Raw genomic sequence first — 25,115 nt, 5'->3', positions numbered from 1 at the left:
AGGGCAGCGCCGGGCTGGGCGCGGGTCTGCACGCGTGCGTGTGCGTGTGCGTGTGCGTGTGTGCGGGGGCCGCTGCCCCGCGCTCGCAGCGCCGGGAGCAACTTGTTGTGGGCGCTCCCGGGCGGGCGCAGCGCAGGGGCGGGCGCTGTCCCGGAGCCGCGGGCGGGTGGTGGGCAGGAGCCGGGTAGGTCTCGGGCTCCTTGGATGCGTTTCCTCGGCCGGGTCCTCTGCAAGGCTCGGGTGCTCCGAGGGGTCTGTTGCTCTCGTAATTCGGGGTGTTATTTCTTCCCTGGGATTTCAGCCATTGAGCCTGAGATTGATGGGGACCATTGCAGCGCGGTCGTGCGGGTCAGGGTTTAAGCGCGGTCGCACAGGGCAGGGTCGAGGCGTGTTCTCTAGGGCAGGCTCTACCGCCTGGACATTTTTCTCTCTCCATTTTCGTCTTTCCTTTGATAGATAGATGTGCATTGACTGGATTGGGGGGGAGGAGGTTGTTCCTGACAAGAAAGCACCCCATAGGTGCTAAGGACTGGTTGCTTTATGGTTAACGTATATCTATTCTTCTCCATACGGGAGCTGGCGGAGCAATCAACCTCTTAGCTTCCCATAGGACTTTGTCTGACATAGAGGATTTCTCTTCTAATCCTCACCCACTGGTAATTTACAATGGATGACATTCTTATTGATTTTTTTTCTTCTTCCTCCCCCCCCCTTCCCTCCTGCACTTTTCCCGTGCAAACTCCACTATTGAGGTTTTAGCTGAAATAAAGGACCACTTGTGAGTCTGTATGGAAAGGTGTTTAGTAAAGATGCCTCTAAACCTTTAAAAAAAAAAAGGGTTTTTTTTCCAATTTCTCAGCTGGTCTAATAAAAGGTATCATTTTGGAACCAAGAGTTCTAGATTTTTGCACCTCTAAACCTTAGGTGAATATTTGGTGAATATTTCAGTAGGTTTCTTCTTTTTTTTTTAAAACAGAGATCTGAAAAAAAAAACCAAACCCCCAAATCAGTGAGGCATTTTAAAAAAAAAAATCATATTGTGTGCATCAGAATAAACCTTCGGATTGTGAGGAGTAATTACAAGTCATCAAATGGGCTTGCTGTAAGTGGACATGTTTTTGTTTCAAAGCTATCCGCTAATCTTCATAGAGAACACCCCAGGATAAGGTATGTGCTGTGTGTTTGACGCGTGAAGGTCTTCACTGCGATGCTTTGATTTAATAGAAGTAAAATGGTGTGAAGATGAGCTCCATAATATTCCCTCTTTTCCAAAAAAATTGCTGCAAGGATCACTTGCTGAAATTACAAGAACATGCTAACAGCTTTGATCCACTGTAGTATATTTCAGTAGAGTTAGGGAAATTTATGAACTAGATCTGAACAATCTGTTGTTTTGAGTGCTTTTCTGTTTTATGAAATAATTGCTTGTTGATTGCATTTTGCAACAGTCTTAAATGTGAGAGAGTGGGTTTTTCCCCTCCTTATGTGTATTCCTCGTGTTCAGTCTTATTGTTCACCTTTTCCTAAAGGAGCATATTGTCTGTCAGCGGTGGTATGGAGATTTGCATCTACATAGTCTGGGCAGAAGACCACAATTATATTTTTTTCTCCTTAATAATATTCAAATAATAGAAACTGTTGAAAGTGTAACAATTAGTTGAGAGATGTTAATTTTTTTCAGATTATACCTAATAATTACACCTTGCAAAGGTTTCCCCTTTTCTCTGAAAAAAAAAAAAAAAGCCTCACTGATTGTGGTGGAATAATTGTTATAATGCAGAAAAGAGTCTTTTAAGTTCACTGGAAAAGAAAAGCATGAAACATCGTTACATAGTTCAAAAGATGAATGTGTAATTTTCTCTATTTACTTGAGGTTCAAATTGGCTGTGTAGCAAGCATCAAATACAGGCATATCTTTGCTTCGTTATATACTAGTGTTTGGAACAAGATGCAGAACAATTTCAATAAAAACATTAAAAATGAGATTGATAAGAGCAATATATATTTTTCTGAGCCAGCAGGCTTCTCTTGCTTCAGGGAAAAAGTTGGCTAAGTAAAGAAAAGGACTGTTTTCTAGAAATTTATCTTATCACTTTCCAGTAACATAAAAAAACGAATTAAAAATACCTTGCAACGTTCCAAGTAGAATAGGAACCAGGATTATATTGGTGAGAGACTAAGTTATTTGAAGCTTTAATCTTAGCTGTTGTTCTTTAGTTAACTACAATTACAAAGGACATCAAGCTTTGCTAAAAGGATGACATGTCCCAACCAATGTGTGCCATTCCTTCTGTGGTCAGTTTTTTTAGTTGGGCAATTAAAGTTTGAAAGCTGGAATAACTTCTTTAAAAAATCATTTCCTACATTTATCCTCTTGACTCTTTAATGTGGCCATTGTGGAAAGCTTGCAAACTGTGATAGAATTGAGCATTTTGGTGTTACGTTTTTGAGAGTGAGTCCTCTGATGCCTTTTCCTTTTATTGAATAGAGATTGGTGAGGAGATTAAAAAGCAAGTAGAAATCCAAGCCAACCTATGTATTCAATTAGCTCTGCCTAAGGATTTTACAAATTTCTTTTCATTCCTGACTCCAACAGGTCTGTTTCATTCACTCAGTTCCAGTCACCTAACTAATTTCTTATAGAAAAAAAGTTCTGTACATTTAGAAAGTGATTTGTGTAACTTTGAAAATGCAAACCATGTGACCTTTTGTTAGTGATTCAATCAGATTTCTGTGCATCTGCAGAATTCATTTTTATCCACAGTGATTTTCTTTTCATTTTTTTGATGCATGACTATATTGCCTTTATCTGATTCTCCTCATGAAATGGTGCATGTCTATGGAGATGTTTTGCTGCAGTTCTCCCAATATTTCAGACTATCCAAAATGATGAATATCATGAAAAATCATTCACCAGCCATCTAAGTGAAAACCTAGATGTTTCCCTTGCAGTCATAGAGAAAGTGTACAGTCTGCTGCTGATTTAAAACGTGTACAGCAAGTGACCCTAACACTGGGATTTGGCCAAGTTCAAAGCAGCTGTGCAGATGGACACAGAAGACAGAAGGCAGAGGGAAATAGACCCTTTTAATCACAACAAGGCTGCTCTTGTTTTCCTATCTATAGTGGAAATGTATGCCAGGCCCTAGTACTCAAAAGCAAGCCTGCAAATGTGCCAGAATAAGCAGCAATGACACTCTGTTCTTAATAGAAAGTTAAAACTTGATAGGATTTTGTCCTCTAGCTTGTCAGTATTGTCTTCTACTTCTCCCTGTGTGAACTGGCATTGAATTGGTTTAAAAGGTGCACACAGAATTACTGTTGGTGAGACAAGAACTTCTGAATGTGTGTGTTTGCTTCTGATCACTGTTACTAAATTGGATCCATTTCTGTGAAATGATTATAATTGCTTGTAAATGAATTTCTTTTTTGGAAATAACTTTTTTTCTGAAGTTCCTTGTTGCAGATAAAAAGAGTTCAATTAACAAGTTGGGGTTGGATTTTTTTTTATCATAACTTTTTTGTGTATTATGGGAGAACATTATGAATATGTAACAACTGAGCTCAATCCTAGTCCCATTGAAGTAAATGGGAACAGGGGAGTGTTCACACCTTTTTCTGAACAAGTTAGCTGTTCCATTTGCAGTAGGAATGAATGTACAGTATCTGTTTCGCTATTGCATTTTTCACCCCAAACTTTATTGCAGATATATGTGTCAAGCTATTGGCATAACCAGACTCTCAATATGTAAGACTTTTGTTCTAATTATGCAGATTATAGCTACAAATTATTAGATTTTACATGATTTTGTATTAGTTTATCTCTGTGTGTATTCATTTTTGTTGAGACAACCACGTTTACTCACAAAAAAGTACTGAGCAGAAGCAGTTGATTAGGAAATACTATGAATTCTATTTCAGCCCCCGCTGGAGTAATTTTCACACCTGCCTTTTAGGAAACCTTTCAGAGTTTTTTGTTTTGTTTGTTTCCCCTTGGTGAATATGTGAAATGTGCCAGCTATAGTTAGGAATCATTATTTTTAGCCAGTTCTGCCTCTGTTTAACACAATGCAGTACTGGAGTGCAGAGTATATATGTAACTGAAAAATTATGTAAAATGGGTTTGGAGTTTAAAAATAAATATTTTTTTACAGGATCTCAGTGGATATACTAATTTTAGATTCTTGCTTTTTTCCAGGAAGGCTGTGTAAGGGAAACATTAGAGTGGTGTGCAGCAGATATTTCGCATACATGTATTTTACATACACTTATTATTCCTTATCTTGTCTACTAACCCTTTGGCATCAGGAATTTGGGTTTACGGATGATACCCACCTCTTCAGCATTTGTAAGACTTCACATAGACATACTATGAATGTGCATGTGTATCTGTGTATATATTTGTGTACAGTTATATTAATTCATTTCTAAATGAAAATGTATTTACCTTTAAAAAAATTGTCAAATATATTTACTGGCTGGGTGTACATCTGCATTTTGGGATTCTGATTAACTGATATCAGTTACTGTAATTTATTTTTTCTCTTTCTTCGTTTCTCTTTTTTCTCTTTCTCCTTTCTTTTTTATAAAGAAAAGCATCTGCTCATTTCAAAGACATGCACCATTGCCAAGCAATCTGGTGTAGTGGCTTAATATGCTAGCAAATAATTTCACAAGTTGTTTGTGTATTTGAGGGCAGTATATATGAATATCATTATATTCTGAAGTGAAGAAAGAAAATTATCTGAGCTTATTTACATTTTTGTAAAAAGCCAGACAGTTTCAAAACCTGTAGAATGCGTTCCATATTTTAATTGGAGTATTTAAATCCTGACATTCTATATCCTACCAAGAGTTCTTGACTTATATTGATAATATGAGATGACACATTCACTTTCAGTACTAACTTCTGAGCATGGTCAGTATAAGATGATGTAATGATACTTTCCGAAAGATGTGGGCTTCTGTGAACTAGAGCTGAAAGCATATTGCGTTGCAGGTGTCCAGTAAGATTTCTAGGCACTGTCCTTAGGTCACTTCCTTCCCTTTTCTGATTCTGTTATATCCCCTGTGTAGACCATCCATGTTTATATTTGCACATCCTTTGTTCTTAGTCATACCTCAGATATGTACGCTATACTTCACTTTTTTCTCCCCAGTCATTTTGATGTCAGTAAGGTCTCTGATGTGTTCTGTTCAAAACCACCCTTTCTTGACCCTTTCCACCTCTTGTGTCCCTTGTGTCAACTTATATACCTATAACCCTGTCCTGTTTACTGACCTTACTCCTTCATGTCATCCTGCACTGTTTAAGTGTAGATTAAAAATGGACCTTCAAGCTAACAGTGTACAAACCTGTCCTTCAAAAAACAACAGTATCTGCCCAACCTTCAGATCCATTACAAGAACATGAAATAACATCAGATAGTTTTCACCTTATAACATCTCAGAAGTATAGTGTCTGTCCTCATTAATTTCAGAAGCTGCTAGTAGTCCTTAAATTCTTTCAAACCGTTACTTCTTTTCTTTACCTACCAAGCTTTCCCTGGCCAGTCAAAATGTCTGATTTCCTTTGTTAAATCTAAACACAAATTATCACTTCTGTCTGCACCCTAGAACTTGTGCTAATATCCTCTCCATTCCTACAGCTCCATCTATTGATACCTTCTCCACTTCCCTTCCCACTTGATGATAGCATACAGGGCACATCTACACAAGATGCTTCATGTTCAGTAGCTTAATAACACTGCGCAGTAGCATGTCACAGCACAAACAGTGCTAATACACTACTGTGAAGTATTATTAGGCTACTGCACAGTAGCATCACCTAAAAAGGCATTTGCCAGCACTAGTACAGAGTAACTCCAGTTACTGTGCATTTAGTTAGTACTTCATTAAGCAAGGACTAAATTAAAAGCACAGTAACTGCTGCGCATTAATAAATGTGTAGACATGCTACTCTTCCCTTTCTTAATAAAGTATTTATGGTTTGTTTGTTTTTTCCTTCTTAATTTCTCCAAATCCATGTCCCATAACTATAAGGTCCTTGACCGTCTTTATTTTGAATTTTGCTCTGGCTACTTCATACCATTCACTTCTGGGTGATTTAATTACTCTTACTACTTTTTATTTTCCCTAACTTTACATTGTAGACCACTTCATCTACCTGAGACATCTCCATTGTCCTTTTGTTGTAGTTCTGCTCCTTCAAATCAGCTGGCTCTCTTTCTTTGCATTTGGTGATCCCACCTTCTCTACGCTAAGCACCATCTTTTGTACAGCCTCACATGACACAGTGCCACTCCACTGTCTTCTTTCTGTATTTAGCATTTAGGTAAGTGCTAGTAGCTGTACTTAGCAGCAGTACCTGGCAGTGTTAGTGTTCACTGAAAAATGCAGAAAAAATATTTTTTAATGAAAATGTTGTTGAAATGTTGATTTTTTTGGAACACTTTGCTCAACAAAAATTTTCAGCTGACAAGTCAAAATTAAAAAATATTTTCAACTGATCAGTTGTTCTTTTTCTACTCTTTTTGCCTCAGTAGGTAAAATGAACTTTGACTTTTCAGCTTGCTTAGCTAAATGTTTCTAGGACAGAAGTGCTTCTCTTGAAACAGAGGAATGTCTCCAAACACATCCATCTCTTCTGTCTCTCCTCTTGAGCCCAGACTTTTACTTGCTTCCGTTGTCCATAAGCTTGGTCTCATTGGGCATTTATGGACATCCTCCGGGGAGGGAGGGACATGAGGGGAGAGGAGGGAAATGCTTTAATTAGCAGGGCTCTGAGAGCCGTGCTAATTAAAGTGCCTACAGCATCATGTGTATCAATGTCCTCACACTGAAAAATGGTGGTGGGGGGGTTTTAACTAAAGCTTGTCAAACCAGCTTCAGTTAAAGCACCCCTACCACCATTTTTCAGCATGGGGATGCTGATGCACATGATACTGGAGTCTGCTGGAGTGTGGGAGTTACTGCGCTCTAGCAGACTCGATTAATAGCGTGTTAGAGCCACCTCCCTGCATGTGTACAGGAGCCCATTGTTGTGTTCATGCTACGGTCTCAGCTCTACCTCTGCTGAAATCCTCACCCATGACCTCATAAAAGTTTGTTGCATATTGTATTTTGTAGCATATTGTTGGCATCGTACAAACAATACATAATCTTCTTAAATTAAAACATCTTCGGCTTTTTTGAAATATTTGATCAGATTCCAGCATGTATGGCATGCTGCTACCCAGCTTCTCATGTGTCCATACAAAAATAATCATATTAAGGTATCTTCAAACAAATTAGATGACTCTGCAAAAGTTTTGTATTGTCATTCAAAACTATGCTCCTTGTCTTTAAACTTTCTATGGACTTGTCTTTAAACTTCAGTGGACTTTTCCCAGCTCTTGTTCCGTCTCTAAGACATAGGAGGAGCATGTATATGGCTTCTAGCATGTATGTCTGTAAACAGAATCCTTCCTATTCCATCCCATGCAACATCCACAAAACTCCACAAAGATGCCAAGATTCTTTATGCATCAATACAGAACAGCCAATGTGGTGTCTACCTTTGCCTAAGCTCTTCCAAATTAATAGTATCCCTGAAAAGTACACATAGTTGGTATGAGTCTCTAGTTCCACAGGTGGGGGGGGGGCGGGAAACATATTAAGTGAAGCTGAGACCTTTGCATAGAATAAGGAATAGGAAAATCCAGCCACCTCTTTCTGGTTAGGGCATTGGTCTGGAAGTAGGAGACTGGAAGAACAGGCCAGAGGCCTGACTCCACATCTCAGTGTGGAGGGCACTCTCCTTAGGAAGGAGAGAGCTCTAGGTTTTGGCTTCTGCTCCCAATATTGTTTATACATGTTACCTATTTACTATATAATGCAAAATGTCCAAACAGTACTGGGGGGGGCAGAAGCCAGAACTCCTCTCCTAGGGGAGTGCCTTCTTCACTGAGCTGATGAGTCAACTTCCATTTTCTTCTAGACTTTAGCCAAAATTCCTTTCCATTCAAGGGTCAACTTCATCAGGAAGAACAGGGGGTGTTTTTGGCACTGCCAGAACCTAGGTATCCTACTTCCTGTGGAAGTACCCAAAGCCCGAAGCTGCATAAAAAGTGGCTGGGTCTTCCCCTTCTCACTACCTGTTAGACATGCTGATTTATGCAGGCTTCTTCCCTCTGAGCACATAGTGATGGAAGCATGTAACTTTATGCTATGGGAAAGTAGGAGAGAGATGCATTTTTACAGAACAGAGTAGGATCAACCTCTGAAGGCACACTAGCTTGCCCATTTGGTAGAGCTGTGTGTTCCTGGGTGGAAGAGAATTTCAATTTTGAGGCACCAATCCTGATGTTAAATCCATTATCTTTAGGCCAAAGGTGGTAAAAACTGAGACATCTTGGAAGAGGAATAGGATTTGGGCCATTGTTTTTTTCTTCTCTCCTGTGTTTGTTCAGTGGTAGCTTCTTCTGTGCCTTTACACAGTCCTAAAGCTACTGGTTTTGCTCTGCATCTTTTGCCCCTTGGTATCGCTATTCTGTATCTCTGCCCCATCTCAAGTCTCCATCTACTTTTAGAATTTGTTTTTTTTCCCCTTTCTTCCCTGCCAACTTTCTTTCCTTCACTTTCTTTCTTTTATTTTGGTTTGGTGTTTGTGTTTTTACCTTTGCACAGTGTTTTGCATATAGTTTGAGAGATGCAGTCTACAACAAATTTAAGCCATACTTAGAGCCCCTGTCCTCCTCCAATTGGTCTTGTAGATTTGTAGATGTATCCATGTGAATCCCTAGTGACTTCAAGGGTGTGGCACAGACCCAAGGGTTCTGCCTACACAGTATTCAGTTACAGGTTTATTGCCTTAGTTGGGATTTACTGTTTGCTATCTCACAATATCAGAATTAGGGGACATAGAGTGAAATTATTAGAGATTTCACACAGCATGTAATTAACTTCTGGAACTCTTTGCCACAAAATACTTTAGGTTCAGAATTGGATAGGAAAAATTAATGTCCAATAGGTCCATCACTAGCTATTAAACATGATAGTATGGCTGCAACCATACCAAGACCCCTGGATGCTGTAAGAGACAAAGAGCAGGAAACAGATCAGTCTGGACTGGCCCTGCAAAAATACTCTTTTCCTTAGCATCGACTCTGCTGCTGTGAGGTACAGAATAGTGGGTGGGAGGAACCAATGTTCTGACCTTGTATGGCATTTCTTATATTATTTCATCTTGTCTAGAGCTGGGTAGGAAAAAACATTTTCTGTCACAAATTTTAGAGATTTCAGAACATGTTGTTCTATACAGGAACCCTTCATTTCGAAGTTTTCCATGAAAAAAAATTGAAACAACTTCCTGTATGAATAGCTCAGCTGTGAGGCATTCATTTGGAATGTTGGAGACCCTAATTTGTGTCATATTATCATAGGATCATAGAAAATTAGGGTTGGATTGGACTTCAGGAGGTCATCTAGTCTAACCCCCTGCTCAAAGCAGGACCATCCCCATTTAGATCATCCCAACAAAGGCTTTGTCTAGCTGGGTCTTAAAAACCTCCAAGGATGGAGATTCCACAACCTCTCTGGGTAGTCTGTTCCAGCCCTTCACTGCCTTCCTAGTGAGAGAATTTTTCTGATATCTAACCTAAACTTCCCTTGCTGCAACTTGAGACCATTGTTCCTTGTTCTGTCACCTGCCACCACAGAGAACAGTCTAGCACCATCCTTTTTTGAACCACCCTTCAGATAGTTAAAGCCCCTCTCAGTTTTCTCTTCTGTAGACTAAATAAGCCATATGCCCCAGCCCCCTAACCACTGTCAATACCCTCCACTGTCTACATTAGTTGTACAAGGGACTTGAACCTCAATATCCTGCATTCCAGGTCAAAGTCCTAATCACTGGACTCTGAGATCAGTGTCTTCATCTCTGACCCAATAGATACTTAATTATTTGTTTCGAGTGGAATACTTGCAACAGGAGAACTCCATTTCAGAGTAATCAAGTGGACAGCACACTCAGCTGGCCGGGGGTCGGGGAGATGAGAATCAGGTCCTCTGTCTGTAGGAGGCCCAGCAGTGACTCCAAACTCAAATTCCTGCATCCTAGGTGAGTGCTGTTGACTGGCCATTCCGGAGGTGAGGCATAGCTTCTCTTTCTGATGGAGGATCCATCCTTGCCAAATCTGGTACATATATCCCGACAGAAAGCTTTGATTTTGATGAATCAGTGTTCCCAACCAACATCAGTATCTTCTTAATTTTGGCTTGTAAGTTCTTTGGTGCATGGTATCTCTTGTATGGCGTATTGATATAACACCCAGAACAATGGCATTCTGATCCTGATTATGACATTGGAAAGGGTTAACTGTATTAGAGTAACACTCAGGCAGCAGGTAGGGCAGGGTAGATCCAAAAGACTGAAACTTTGAGACTAAAGCTAGAAATATACATTTCTGAATGAAGCAGACCAACTATGCCTCAGTGTCATGGCACAGCTGATTATTTTTCATTGGGCAAAATGCACCGTTGATGGTGCAAGGCATCCCCGCTTTTCCCAACCAGCCAGACACATTCCCAGTGATCACTGGGGATGGGTCTGACTGCGATTGGTAAAGTGGGGCTTTTCCCTGCCCAACCAGACTTGGGGCATGGGTCTGGCTGGGTGAAGAAAAGCCCTTCCCCACTCAGCCAAACCCCAACCCTGGGTCTCACTGGATGAAGAAAAGCCCTTCTCTGTGTATCTTGCTAAGCAGGGAACCTTGATTTTTCCCTGCTTATGGAGAGGCAGCCTGAGATTCCCTGGGGTGCTTCTCTAAGTGGGGAAAGTGCTTTGGGGGCTTGAGGACTCCTCAAGCCTCCAGCCCATGTGCCAAGATGGCAGGAGAAGGCAAGCAGCTCGGGCTGCTTGTACACTTCTGCCACAGAGATGATAGATCTCTGCCTCAATACCATGGCAGATGCTATTACCACCCTTCGTTGCACCAGTGGTTTTCCTTTCACGTGATGCAGAAAAGGGTATTGACGTCAAAAACATTTATAGTGGCACAAAAGAGATGTCAGACAATGTCCATTTCCACCCTAAGGGATCACCCTGCCCTACCTTCTGCCTGAGTGCTACTGTAATAACACTAATAATAATCATTTAGCACTGGTTTCAGCCAGGTTACATTCAATGATAAATGCACAAGTGAATTACATTAAAACTGAATTTAGTCCAGAGACTTCAGTAGGTGTTGCACTTATTGTACCAGAGATGATTTTGGCCCACCACAGCTAGAAATGATCCTACCTTTTATGTAATTAAACAATTTTCAGTGATCATTTTTTAAGTTATCACTCAGGATTGGAAACCTTAATTATGTTCTAGACAGCAATATTATTCACTAACGTATAAGACGAGAATTATTAGCAATATAAATGTTAACTTTTCTAGGTCAATTCTAACTCATTTAAGATATCATTTACTCTTAGATCTTATGTCTCTACTTATTGTAATTTCTACCATGGTAAAATCCACTCGATCCAGTTGAGGTAGAGGTCCTATTGTGCTGAGCACTTTCTGAGTACATAAGATACAATTCCTGACCCAAAGTTCTCACAGCCTAAGATGAAGAGCAATATATGATTTTTGTATACATTACCGTTCATTTGTACCCTGCTGCCCTTTGAGCTATACTTAATTAGCAGTTGATATCATAGAAGTCAGGTATAAAAATAAAAATCTAAGTATCTTAAAATGGAACACAGTGAATCCTCATTATTATTTTTATTATTATATTTGTTTTGGCCTTTAGGACTTTTCCCTTTTGATTTTGACTACTTGTTCCAGTGTAAGCATTTACAGCCACTTTCAGTAACACTATCATAGTCCTTGTAATTACTTTCTGGAGAAAAAAATCAAGTATTCACTATTTTTATTAAGTTATTAAAATTGCTCTGTAAATCATCCTACTTTGAAAATATAACTAAAAATGCAATTGTTATAGATAATGGTGATAACGTCAATAACTTTCCTGCCTCAAATAATAAGAGAATTGTTGTTGTGATGAAGGCCAGGTCTTCTCCCCTAAGTGAATAGGCCTTGCCTGCAGACCTACAGAAGGGTTGGGGGGAGAGATAATCCTCCTCTGTGCTAACCATGAGTGAGTCAGTCAGGCATTCTGCAGTAACTACTGCTGTTAGTTTATGGATTTTAGTAGCATCTAGAGGTCTTCTAACAGGTTTTCTATAGCTACAGAGCCAGGGACAGAAGCAAGATTTGCTCCTTGCACTTTAATAATTCAGCTGTTTATAGGCTGAGTCCTCCAGAGTGTTGAGTTTCCACAACTTGTAGTAAAAGATGTGGGTGCTCATCATCTTGCACAATTAAGCCCTAATAATGCACGTGGGGAAAAAAAAAGAATTGTTAAACAAAGTCACTGAAAGACAAATGACCAATATGTCTGCAAAAGCCACGCCTAGAGGCAGGCGCTTTTGTACATTTTCTTTGGCGGTGCCAGACAAAAGCCACAGGTATGTGGAAAGAGTGATATAGCCTATAGTAGTGTGCAGTTGGGGAAAAGAAAAAAAGGAAGTCCTGATTAGTTTTAAGTGTTAATTGTTCAACCTTTGTCTGGAAATAGAATCCATTATTTACTGTGACTGGCTGCTCATAGTTACACAACTGCACTAAAATTTTGAGTGTCGGCACCAGTGCTTGTCCACTGCTCACCTTTAATCAATTTTTCCATTTTAAAAAGTGAGCATAAAAAACCCATTTAAGGTGCCAGGCTAAGAGCTTTGGAGACTGAATTCCTCTATTTTCAGAATAGGTTCAGACAGCACAGGAAGTAGCAATACAACGTTTTGCATACTGCCTCACCAGCATGTCTCTGCACTGTCCTGGAGGGACTTGAGCTGAACTGGAAAGCCTTGTCTCTCACTTGAATTTGCTGTCAATGCCCGAAATGTGCTGGTTACTTTTGCAATATAGCCTCTCATCTGCTAGGAAATGGTATTTAAGTCCCCAAATTTATTATTTTTATCATCATCACCAGGTGATCATGTCTCTTTCAGTACTGGTCTGTGCTGCATTTAAACCAGCTGCTTGAAAGTAGGTGGCTACATAACTTATCATCAGTCGTCTCAGCCATCCAACTGCCATCAGCGATACTAGCAGTTTTTCCCATTTGTGGAGTTAGCGTTGAACTTTTTCTAGACATCACACAACACCAACATGTACGTAGATAGCCCTACAGCCATAAACTCTGACATTGGTTTCACCAGTTGACAATGAGGAATATTTCCAGCTGGTTAAATATAGATCAGTGCTGCAATTTGAGGATAACATACCACCTATATTAGACCAAGCTAAACCCCAGGAAAATACAACTCAGCAGCACTGGAATGGCTGTTTTACTGAAACTTTAATAAAAATCAACTGCTATTTTAATAGGTGCATCCACAGATACTGCTAGAGATTTCCAATTATGATATTCCCAGCAGCAAACAAAAACAAAATTAATGTCAGCTGCATCCCCAAAAGCCTAAACTACATTACTAATGAACTCCGAAGTACTCTCAAAGAAAACTCTCTATGCAAAGACAATAAGGTGGAAATTACTGTAATAATCTAAATGTGGAAATAGCAAAAAAAATGAAATTCAGAGTAGTATTTGCCAAGTAGGATTTGCCACTCATGATCCTATTAACCATGCTGTTAGTATAGCATATGTATGTATAGTGGTATTGTCACACAACTCACTACCTTGGAGTTGACACCTTGGAAAGTACACACAGAAATACACATGTTTTTCCATTTGCATTTCAAACAAAGGTAAGATATGAACCAAGGCTGTACTTTATGCTGAAAAAATATACACTTAATGTGATGGTAGCAGAAACTGTCTCCATAGTAATTTGATTGTCTGGTAGAAGTGCACAGTTGCATAAAAATTTGAAATCTTGACTCAAACACAATCTTCTTGACTTTGTGCTTCAGCTTTAAATGTTAAAACTGTTGTCAGAAACTAGCATTATTCCAACTGAATATTTTGGTTACTACAGTTATCTTCTGTATTTTATAAAATATATATAGTTTAAGAGAAATTTAATTTCTCAAGTTAGCTGGAAAAAAATAAGGTTTAAATGAACAGGATTTTCTTCATTTGTGCTAAATTGTTTCTGGTATTGCCATGCTCTGCTAAAGTTGCCACATTTCACTTCAGAATTAGACATATGCTAATTTTCTAAATCATTTTTATAATGTATAGAATATGCTAAATCTACTGTGAGCACTTGTCAAGTACCTTCTGGATGAATGATGCCTTGCATGTCAGATTATGATAATTCAATTTCAGCATGCACTTCAGGAAAGTTTGTTTCCCTCACCATTGCCTCCACCATTGCTCCCTACTCAGACCTTCAGAATTAAATTACTCAATCTGTTGTAAAAGTATCTGTTTTCTAACTTTATGACCTTGTCCAGATAAGTTACCTGTACAAAGCAACAGATGTCACATAGCCACTTTCTATTACGTTATAGTCTCATACTGAGCGTTACATGTATTCTTTCGCCATATTTACAACACCAAGACTGCAGTGTTCTGTGGAAGTGTAGTTGCATATCCTACTTTTGACATTGGCTGTCTTGGAGTCTGAACCCATCCAAAGCCCATGGAAATCAATAAGTAGACACCTACTGATATCAATAGATTTTGGACAAGGGCCTAAGTGCTCAGGTAGGAAAGCGTAAGTGCAGTATAAATACCTGGCTAGCTAAATGAGTTTCTGTGTTTCCTGTCATTGTATGTGTTTGTGTTGTCATGAGAAAGAGAGCCAACCCTTTTTTAAAGAAAAACTGAGCAGATGTGTTTTAAATGGGCAACTCCTCTCATTAAGGGGTTGAAGTAATTACATTCTCTGGATTTTTGTCAGCTAATCCCTTGTGCATTTTCTAATTGTTTTATTGCCAGCTTCAAAGTGATCAGATTAAGTCAGGGCACGGCTACACAGTATTAGCGATTTGCTAGTGGCTCAGACAACTTCTTCAGAGTTTAAACTTCCATTTAAAAACAGACCCTCTTACAGTTGCTGAGATAACCATTTAAATGTCTGATTACAACTTCCTATAGATATAGAGAAACAATGGCTCTGATTCTTATTTTCTGCTCTACCAGTAAGAAGGGCCCTATACATGAGTGTTTAGGGCCCCTTTGTGCTATCCAAGTAGGGCAGATAGGTCATAGTATAAATGAGAATCAGACCCTATGGGCATTTTTACATGTGCTCCTGACATGGCATCAGGCATTTTTAATTAGCAAGCCATACTAATTAAAGTGCCTGCACATCTCGTGTATCAGTGGCGCAGTATGTCCCTGCGCTGAGAAAATGGTGGTTGTACGCTTTGAACTAAAGCACATGGAACATGTTTTAGTGCCGAGCGCACTACCGCCACTTGCTCAGTACAGAGGTACACTGCACCACTGATGCACGTGATGCACAGGGCTGCCAGAGCACATCAACTTATGTCCGCCAGCAGATATGATTTACGAAGTGTGCTCCAACACAGTGGATTTCCAGCATGTCAGAGCAGGCTCCCCACATGTATGGAAATGCCCTATAGGTCTAGTGCCTGTGTGAAGTGCTTCAGTTCACCTCTAAGAGGTGTTAATACTTCAGACTACTGATCCAAATCAAAATCTTACTATTAACTATTTCACTTGTATTTGTTTAACGGAGAGTCTTGGTCTTTCTGGAATGACAGACAGAACTTGTATAGAATATCCTTCTTTTTTTTTTTCCCGGACTCTGACCATCCTGATTCCCTTGGCTCACTGAGCATAAAAAAGTAACAGAATAATGAAAATTTGTCTGCTTCAAATTCATATATCTGTAAATAAAACATTTTAGAATAGCAAGTGTGCATTTGCTACCCTAGCATTTCACCTTCAGCATATAGCCTGGATTACTGATGGACATATATAGGAATGCAAGATGAACAGTGAAATCTGTATTTACATGGGAGTCTTGAATGGTTGATTCCTTCTTCATTCTTTCCATGCATTTAGATTGTCAAACTCTCAGAACCTTTCAAAATCAAAACACTGATGTTGTTGAAGAGAAGGATGATGATTCAGTTTAAGGCAGTCTCTGCAATGACAATTGGTGCTGCCCCATGGAAACAGCTAAAGAATATTGGTAGACAAAGGTCTTTGAAATTGGATGCCTCCATTCAAAATTAGAAAAAAACCCCCACATTTCTGGTGAAGCTATTCAGAAAAAAAAAATGATTGAAAATGAAAACTGTTGTCTATGGAATATTTTCACCACCACTTTTCAGGCACTTATTACTGTATAGCCATTCAGTGTATTTTAGATGTTTTGTTTTGAAATGATCATTTACACATTCTGACTAGTGAGGTGGCAAAGGCTCGAATGGATATAGGACAAGAGAAGATAAATGTTGTTTGACACATCTGAGCTAAGTTGTTTGTAGACGTGATCTCTCCATTTATCTTAATTAAGTTTGATCTTTTCCCTTTAGGATTTCCTAAGACGTATTTTTTTCCCAAGTCTCTCTGAAGTCTATATAATACAAGACTGAGGTTATGAAGTCAATCCTAGATGGCCTCGCAGACACGACTTTCCGAACAATTACAACAGATCTGCTTTACGTGGGTTCCAACGATATCCAGTACGAAGATATTAAAGGTGACATGGCCTCCAAGCCAGGATACTATCCACAAAAATTCCCATTATCTTCTTTCAGGGGTGATCCTTTCCAAGAAAAAATGACGGCAGGAGATGATCCCCTATTAAGTATCATTCCATCGGATCAGGTCAATATTACAGAATTTTACAACAAGTCCCTATCCTTCAAGGATAATGATGAGAATATACAGTGTGGAGAGAACTTCATGGATATGGAGTGTTTTATGATTTTAAACCCTAGCCAGCAGCTGGCCATTGCAGTGCTGTCCCTTACTTTGGGCACCTTCACCGTTTTGGAGAATCTTCTAGTGCTTTGTGTCATCCTGCACTCCCGAAGCCTCAGGTGCAGGCCCTCCTACCACTTCATTGGGAGCTTGGCAGTAGCTGACCTCCTGGGCAGTGTAATTTTTGTCTACAGTTTTGTCGATTTCCATGTTTTCCATCGGAAAGACAGTCCTAATGTTTTTCTATTCAAGTTGGGTGGAGTTACAGCCTCATTCACTGCCTCAGTAGGCAGCCTTTTCCTTACTGCAATAGACCGGTACATATCTATACACAGGCCATTAGCTTACAAAAGGATTGTTACCAGACCAAAGGCTGTTGTAGCATTCTGTGTGATGTGGACCATAGCTATCGTAATAGCTGTCCTTCCTCTGCTTGGCTGGAACTGCAAGAAGCTCAATTCTGTTTGTTCAGACATATTCCCTCTCATTGATGAGACCTATCTGATGTTCTGGATTGGAGTCACCAGTGTGCTCTTGCTGTTCATCGTCTATGCCTATATGTATATATTGTGGAAGGCTCACAGCCATGCTGTCAGGATGATTCAGCGTGGCACTCAAAAAAGCATAATAATTCAGACTACAGAGGATGGTAAGGTACACATCACTAGACCTGATCAAACTCGTATGGACATCAGGTTAGCCAAAACCTTGGTCCTTATTTTGGTGGTTTTAATCATATGCTGGGGCCCTTTACTTGCAATTATGGTGTATGATGTCTTTGGGAAAATGAACAAGCTCATTAAGACTGTTTTCGCATTCTGTAGCATGCTCTGTTTGATGAATTCAACAGTGAATCCTATTATCTATGCTCTAAGGAGCAAGGACTTGAGGCATGCTTTCCGGAGTATGTTTCCAACTTGTGAAGGGACTGCACAGCCTCTTGATAACAGTATGGAGTCTGACTGCCAACACAAGCATGCCAACAATGCAGGTAATGTTCACAGAGCTGCTGAAAGCTGTATTAAGAGCACAGTTAAGATCGCCAAAGTGACCATGTCTGTCTCCACGGACACAACTGCAGAGGCATTGTAAGTTAAATACCTCTCAACATTCTGAGAAAAGAAATTAGTTTAAAAAAAGACTTAACTATTTCAAACTAAAGTGTTTGTTCCCTCATCTGTAACATTTTTAAGTTTCTTGATCATTTTAAGAATCATTGCCATCAGCCAACTCTCCGAGTTTTACAATTAGGGATTCAAACAGAACAACTTTCACTTAAAAATGTCGATTGAATAATAAAGAGCAAATTGCTGAAAGAATGTGTAGAAAATATGGAATTGGCAAAATCTTAAGAGGTTTGTGTTCAAAAATGGCGAAACCTAATTGAAAACTAAGACATCATAAAACAACTTCATCAAGTAAGAAAAAGCCTTGTAATCATAATTTTCATTGCAATGTGAAATGTATTAAATGTCTGTAAGTAATAGAAGTTTTGGGGTGTTTTTTTTTTCCCCAAAAAAGCGGCAGTACTGAGTTTTAGCAGTTTTGTAAAATGTGTTGTCCTGTGAAATGTATGCTGTTTTTATTATGTGTTATTGATATCTGTCTAATTAAAAAAGTGATAAGGTAGACTTATGTGAAAATGTGAATTATGTGGTATGTAAACCCCATTGAAAACATTTAACTGTATTTGAAAAATTCCTATGAGTTATTTTGGGAATTTACACTTTCAGTGGTCTTCTGTGGACTTAGAGGAAAGGCTTTGTATTTCTTCTACTAAAATTATTTGACATTAGAAATCCCCATTAATTTCGCTGAGGGTGTAAAGAATAACAGCAACAAGAGAATATAGAAGTATGTAAGTGCAAGGAATGCATTGGTTCAGACTTTTAAATACCACTGCGTATAAACACAAAGACATTTATTGTTATACAGACTATTTCCCTTCTCTTGGGCACATGTGAATATGAACGCTGAGAAGAGAAGGTACTGGATATTGGCTTCTTTAGCTGGCAACTGTTTTTGGTCTCATGCTATCACTGGACTTCTGAAGACAGCATGTGTCAGACTCATTGTGTAATGTTATCACTGTGCAGTTGATGTATACTTGACGTGTGTTTGCATTCCTATATCCAGATTAAACAGATTCAAAGCCTGAGATGCCAAACTCCAGTCATTACTAAAAAAAGGAGGAAGTATTGCCAGGATTAGACTTTTTTATTATGTGTGAGCGGGTATAATATTAAATATCTGTGTGTACATGTATGTGTGTGTGCACGTGCACAAAAATGTGTGCATGTGTATGTATTCTAAATAAATGTGAGTCGTTTTATTAGGCTAGGAAACTATGACCAAATGTAAGCTGTATTTCTTGTTGCGTGCTTTGCACATTAATTCTGTTTCTAAAACTGAGCTCTTCCACCTGACTAGTTATGAAATTAACAGTTTTAAGATTCAGAACATGCTAGCAAATCCATATTGGGAGATTTATCCATGTATTAGAGGAAACAGCATTTTGGTTTTACTTTAGCACAAGGTTTAGCAGGAGGCAAAATAAGCCATGAACAAAAATAGACAACTGAAAATCAGTGTTTTACAGTGCTTTAAAAATATTTTGAATGAAGATAAAAAAACAAACATTTTATTCTTAAAGTCCTTGAGTACTACTTGAGTCCTTGGTTCCAAAGAGGATGAAGCTAGACTGTTCTCTGTGGTGGCAGCTGGCAGAACAAGGAGTGATGGTCTCAAGTTACAGCAAGGGAAGTTTAGATTGGATATTAGGAAAAAAACTTTCTTATTAGGAGGGTAGTAAAACACTGGAACAAGTTACCCAGAGAGGTTGTGGAACCTCAATCCTTGGAGGTTTTTAAGACCCAGTTAGACAAAGCCTTGACTGGGATGGTCTAGTCCTGGTGGTTCTGCTCTGGGCAGGGGGTTGGACTAGATGACCTCCTGAGGTCCCTTCTAACCCTAATTTTCTATGATTCTAAAACTAACTAATGGACATGTAGTTGCATCTCACTGTTAAACAGGGTACAAAAAACAATGGAAGCCTGAAACCTTTAAATATAAGGCAAAGAAAGAAAATTTGTAGATTCAAAGATGCAGTTCCATTTTAGGATGGAATTTCTCCAAAACTGGCGGTTTTAGTATTTTGTGAAACAATCCCATTGGTGTGAAAATGCTCATTCTGAATAAAATGCATTGAGTCTGATTCCCTACTGCCAAGTAACATTGGTGTTGTCTTGTTTCCTGTTCTGACTAATTTAAGCCAGTTAGCAGCTTGAGGGTTCACCAAGGCAGGATAGGAGGATCTTTCTTGTCCTAGTATTTGTGTAATAAAGACCATGCTGCCATCCAGCCCTCCATGCTCTAGGGCAGGGGTGTCAAACTCACACTGCCCAAAAGCCAGATCCTTGTGGGCTAGATCTGGACCCAGCAGCAGCAGGCAAGCAGCACTGTGTCAGCACAGCCTTCACTTGCCCCCTGCCACGAAAAGTGCCATAACCCCAAATTCCTGGGTCCCCCAGGAACCCACTTGGCTGAAAGAAAATGGCTCCATAGGTCATATGTCTGATACCCAGCTCTTGGTCATGTTGCTTATGGAAGGAAGCCTGGCTGGATCTATGGTGATCCCAAGCTTCCAGAGTGACCCTTTTAGAGCTCTGGTATTTGGGTGCAGGTCAGAGCAGCCAATAGCCCCCAAAGACCTAGTGGCAACTTCAGCCTTCCCCAGGGTTGTGGGGAGAGCTTATATTACATAGAGCCCTTTGTCTGTCTAGGGCCCTGTACCAATCAGAGCGTGATTGGAGTCAAAGGTCTAACTCCATGCCTAGTCATTTACATCTGTGTAAAATCCAGAACAGAACAGCAGCATTTTTCTTCTGCCAAGCACAGGTATAAATAACCGTGTAAGGTACCAGACAGGAGAGATTCTAGCCCATCAGTTTCAGACTTGTGACTCACCCTAAGAGCCAAATCATGCAAGGTGCAGAGTTACCACCACTCCCATTTAACTTGGTGGGCATGTCAGGACACTTTACCTGAGAGGTGAGAGGTGGAAGGTGAGAAGCAGTAAAAGAACAATGATTAGCTTGATTGCTTGTGAACCCTAATTATAGAAGCTTTTTTCCCTTTCCAAATATAACCTGCTCATCCCAAAGCAGTTTGTTAGGGAAAACATAATTGTCAAATGAAAAGGTACTTTAAGAGCCATTTTTTTAAACTGTCGTTTTGTGAATTTAATGGAGATTTTATAGATTTCTGTTGTGCATTCGAGTTCTAAACTTTACATGACAAAACATGGGGCAATGGGGCTGTCTTGGCACTAAACTTGGTGCTTACTGATATAATAAGAAATAGCATTCTGTGATGTTTCAATGTGTCATTGAATACCTTCATTTACACAGGAGTTTTCTAAAAAGCTCTGTAAAGTGTTTGTCAACTTAAAAATGCATTCATTAAATGAGGTGGCAAAAATGTCCCTACAACCTGTACATGAGCTATAACTATTATTTAATTAGATTATCAGTTACTGCTCCTAGATTAGCTGTACTTAAATTTCTGCTTTAGGTAATCCTAATTTGCAACTGCCCACTTTCTTCTGGTGATAGCACAGCCAACCTACATAGCATTTCACAGCCACCCACAACCTCACAAAATGAATAACTCTCTAGTTACAGTTCTATGTATTTATCAACTCTTAAGTGTTATATATCTATAAATGAGACCATCTGTATCACGTGCAAAGTTAGGTTCTTATCAGTTTAGTTGTATATTTGTATATTATCTCCTCAGTGCTGTGCAATCACTATCAAAGTTTTCTTGCACTGGCCTTCTGACGAAAATGTCTGCCATAAGATAGAACATTTTTTTCTAATGTTTTTGGGCTGAATGTATGTAAATAAGTGAATAATAATAATAATAATAAAAAGACAGCTGTACAAGCAGTGGCCTCAAAAGTCTGTAATTTTAGAATAGGACAAATGTTGAAGTTGCTGTGACATCTGAAAAGCTACCTTATGAATAAACTGTTTACAGGGTCTCTTGGGATGCAATGTCATAAAGAAAGGAAAGTCTTTCCTTTTGATAATATAAAGTAAAGAAATTGGATTACCTGAGCTTTTTATTTCCAATGTTTCAAAGTGGAGAACATAATTCTTTAGTCTGTAAATCTAACATTATTACTTCCTCTTAGAAGAATATTGTATCATTAGATGTTTGTTTGAGCTGGTAACATCCTTGCAGCTGCTGCAATATATTCCTGTTAGCAACTTGTATAATACTTTGTACACAAGTACTGGTAAGACTGTCATTAAAACTAGCTTTGACCATTTAACTACCAGTAGCAGAATAGTATTTCTGTAATATTTCCAATGTATTACTACCATATCATATTTTATTTCTATAATGTAATTAAACTGTTATTTATTCAAGGAAAAAGTATTCTGTTATTTTTGCCTTTCAAAATTTGTTGAGGAAGTTGCATTGTGATGCCATCTCAATCCACAATCTAGAGCTGTACATCTTATTAATAAATTTGTCTCACACTTTTCTATACAGTATTTCTCAGGCTTCATGGATTGTCATTGTATTTGGGTTTCTTTAAGGGTGGACTACATATTTTATGTTTTTGCCTTTGGTATGGAGACAAATGGGAGAAAACATGGTTAAGACTGTTTCTCCCATTTAACTATATAGATAATTTTTGTCTTCTACCTGCAAAAACTTAACTATTCTTGAATCCTGACACACTAGAGTTTTCCTGGAAAGCATGGAAAAAATCAGACAAAATGTTCCCTGATTTATTTAAAAACCTAAGCAAGTTCCCTGACAAGAAATTTTAAGATGCCAGTAAGGATCAAATCAATTTTCTGACACTAACACCCAAATTAAACACAAAACCTGCAATTATGACTAAGCAGGGTCTTTCTGAAGAGTTTTTGCAAATCAGATGAAGGTTTTAAGGTTTTTTTGGAAATTCAGGTGTTCCTACTGGGCTTTTCTTTGTTTTCTCAGGCATAGTATTGACTTATAATTTCTAGGCTTTTAAATGTTTGAACTTTGTGGAAAGCTACAGTTTCCTTTGGAGGCTTTCCCTTAATGTATTGTTGAGCATGAAGTCCCCATGTAAGCTTTGGTTTAAATAAGGCTTAAAATGTTATTAGCTCTAGTGTTTTGGTCTCTGTCAGATTACATTTGCATAGAGATGCAATCACATTAGAAAAAAAATCTTATAAACAAAAAAATAAAAGGTCTGACAAGTAGCGCAATAAAAAACCTTTAATAATTTACTAGTAAATGTAAAAATACTAAAAAGAATTATTTAAACCTGATGAATTGGATTCATTCAGGGATTGTTTAGATAGGAATGATCTTGCTATGAGCAAGGGGTTGGATGAGATGGCCTCCTGATGTCCCTTGCAGACCTGATCTTCTGACTCTAGAAGGAAAGTCTATAAAAAGGGATTTTGAGATAGCAACCTACTGTCTGCTGTAGGCTGATAGAGCCAGTGCAACCCAATAACCGGCACTGGTCAAAGACTGGAAAGGCTTTCTAAAGGACTTGCTGACGGCAAACATCCTGCAGTAGACACTAGTATGGGTCTTCCAGCAAATACAAGCTCCTCCTCATGGTATAAAACATGTGAGATGCCAAGAAACAAATTCACAGCTACATCCCCTGGAATGATTACTTCAAAGGACACAGGAAGCCTGCCTAACATAAGGGAAATGCAATGTAGCTCTCTCTGCGCCTTCCAACTCCCAACTATATTTCTACTTTCCCAAAATGTGGGGTTCACAGTGACAAATAAATCTTATCTACTCCCTCTCCATTTATCTTTTTTCTATCAAGAAATGAGATAAATAATACTTGTTCAGTTCAAATCTTTCTCTAATCTTATGTTTCTTCTGAGGCCCTCAAAGGCCTTGTTTAAAGACTGTTGACTAATAAAAAGACTCCCATTTACTTCATTAGGTTTCTATAGGTGCTCATGGTACAACACTTAAGCAACTTTTTCTTGCTACCCTTATGCTTCCAAGATCTCTGAGCTCTTTAAGTCGTGGACTGGACAAGGGACAGTTTGTGTTGCTGCTGTGGTGTAATTCTTATATTTTAGGAAATATTCACTTGTGAATCATTGACAAAAAAACAAATACAAAAGAAAAATCAAGATCAAATTTTATGTAAAAGAAAATATCTGAGCAGGTCAGTTGAAGTGCTCAGTATCAAGACAACTAGGAAAATATTCAGCTTGTTTTAACATCAATTTTTGTTGGTAAATAAGAGCAATACTGCCACATTATGTCTTGAAAGTTTTACATAACCAAATTGCATGCCTGTTTTTCACAGCCCAAGAGGAAAAAGTGGCAAATTCCCAAGCATGTGCCTTTCCAAACTACTCTTATTCAGGGATTATGTAGTCACATAAACCATCATCATTTCAACCATTCAAGTAAACATCAGATCTATCACTATCCCGATTCTTCTGAAGTCCTTTCTAAAAAGTCACAGCATCATCACACTCAATACTTATTATTTATTTCCAATGAAAATATAAACTTTGACTAGATTAAGTGATGAAGTTTTTATGGTCAGTGAAAGAAATGATAAGAGAAGGGATAGGAAGTTTTTCCAGGATAACTGAAGAAGGCCTGCTCCATTTCAGAAAAACAGATTTTCCCACCCTCATATTTTAGGATACTTTTCCACTTGTGTCCTGTTCATGTGCTTTGGTCTTATTAAGAAATGAACCTTAAAATCACACTCAAAATTCTACTAACAGAGTTAGATATGGCAAGGGATGGTGTATTTAATTGCAATCAATTATCTTTATTCTAGAGAAAACAAATACAAGCACAATATACATTTTAAAAATTCAGTTATCAGAAAAATATAATAATACCAGGTCTCCATGCAATACTAACAGTAGTATATTATTTGCTTCTGCAGTGTTTTACAGCATCTTTTTCCCTACAAGGCAAGGCACTATCTTTAACAATAGAACAAAGAAAGGGGTGAAATCGCAGGCCTAATGAAGTCACTGAGGAGTTTTGTCATTGACTTCTTTGGAGCTGATATTTCATACAAGATTGCCAAATTCATGTTTAATATCTATAGCACCACTGAATTTTCATTAACAGGTTTTCAAAGTAAAAATAGTTTTGATAAAAATCAAGGTTTTCTTTTTTAATGAGATGGATCAA

General features: G+C 38.6%; 1 protein-coding gene across 4 annotated transcripts; it reads left to right on the top strand.

Moving 5' to 3' along the window:
* Positions 1-767: 767 nt before the first annotated feature.
* CNR1 (cannabinoid receptor 1) lies at positions 768-19,540 on the top strand. 4 transcript variants are annotated; one of them, XM_019537729.1, is made up of 3 exons: positions 768-1,167; positions 4,199-4,348; positions 16,517-19,540. In XM_019537729.1, exon 3 carries the CDS (start codon positions 16,581-16,583, stop codon positions 17,997-17,999), a length of 1,419 nt encoding a protein of 472 aa, XP_019393274.1. In that variant the 5' UTR covers positions 768-1,167; positions 4,199-4,348; positions 16,517-16,580; the 3' UTR covers positions 18,000-19,540. The 4 variants fall into 4 exon arrangements, with proteins under 4 accessions (XP_019393274.1, XP_019393275.1, XP_019393277.1 ...); XM_019537730.1 differs by having other exon boundaries at positions 4,199-4,377; XM_019537732.1 differs by lacking the exon at positions 4,199-4,348.
* Positions 19,541-25,115: the final 5,575 nt, after the last annotated feature.

Source organism: Crocodylus porosus, unplaced genomic scaffold, assembly GCF_001723895.1.
Source record: "Crocodylus porosus isolate Cpor-Errol unplaced genomic scaffold, CroPor_comp1, whole genome shotgun sequence".
Lineage (NCBI taxonomy): Eukaryota > Metazoa > Chordata > Crocodylia > Crocodylidae > Crocodylus > Crocodylus porosus.
The sequence above is the reverse complement of the archived record's forward strand: the minus strand, read 5'-3'. Positions and strand labels throughout refer to the sequence as shown.

What these genes read in the sequence shown, in the direction of transcription:
- CNR1 (XM_019537732.1), top strand. Translation starts at nt 16,581, where the DNA reads ATGAAGTCAATCCTAGATGGCCTCGCAGACACGACTTTCCGAACAATT.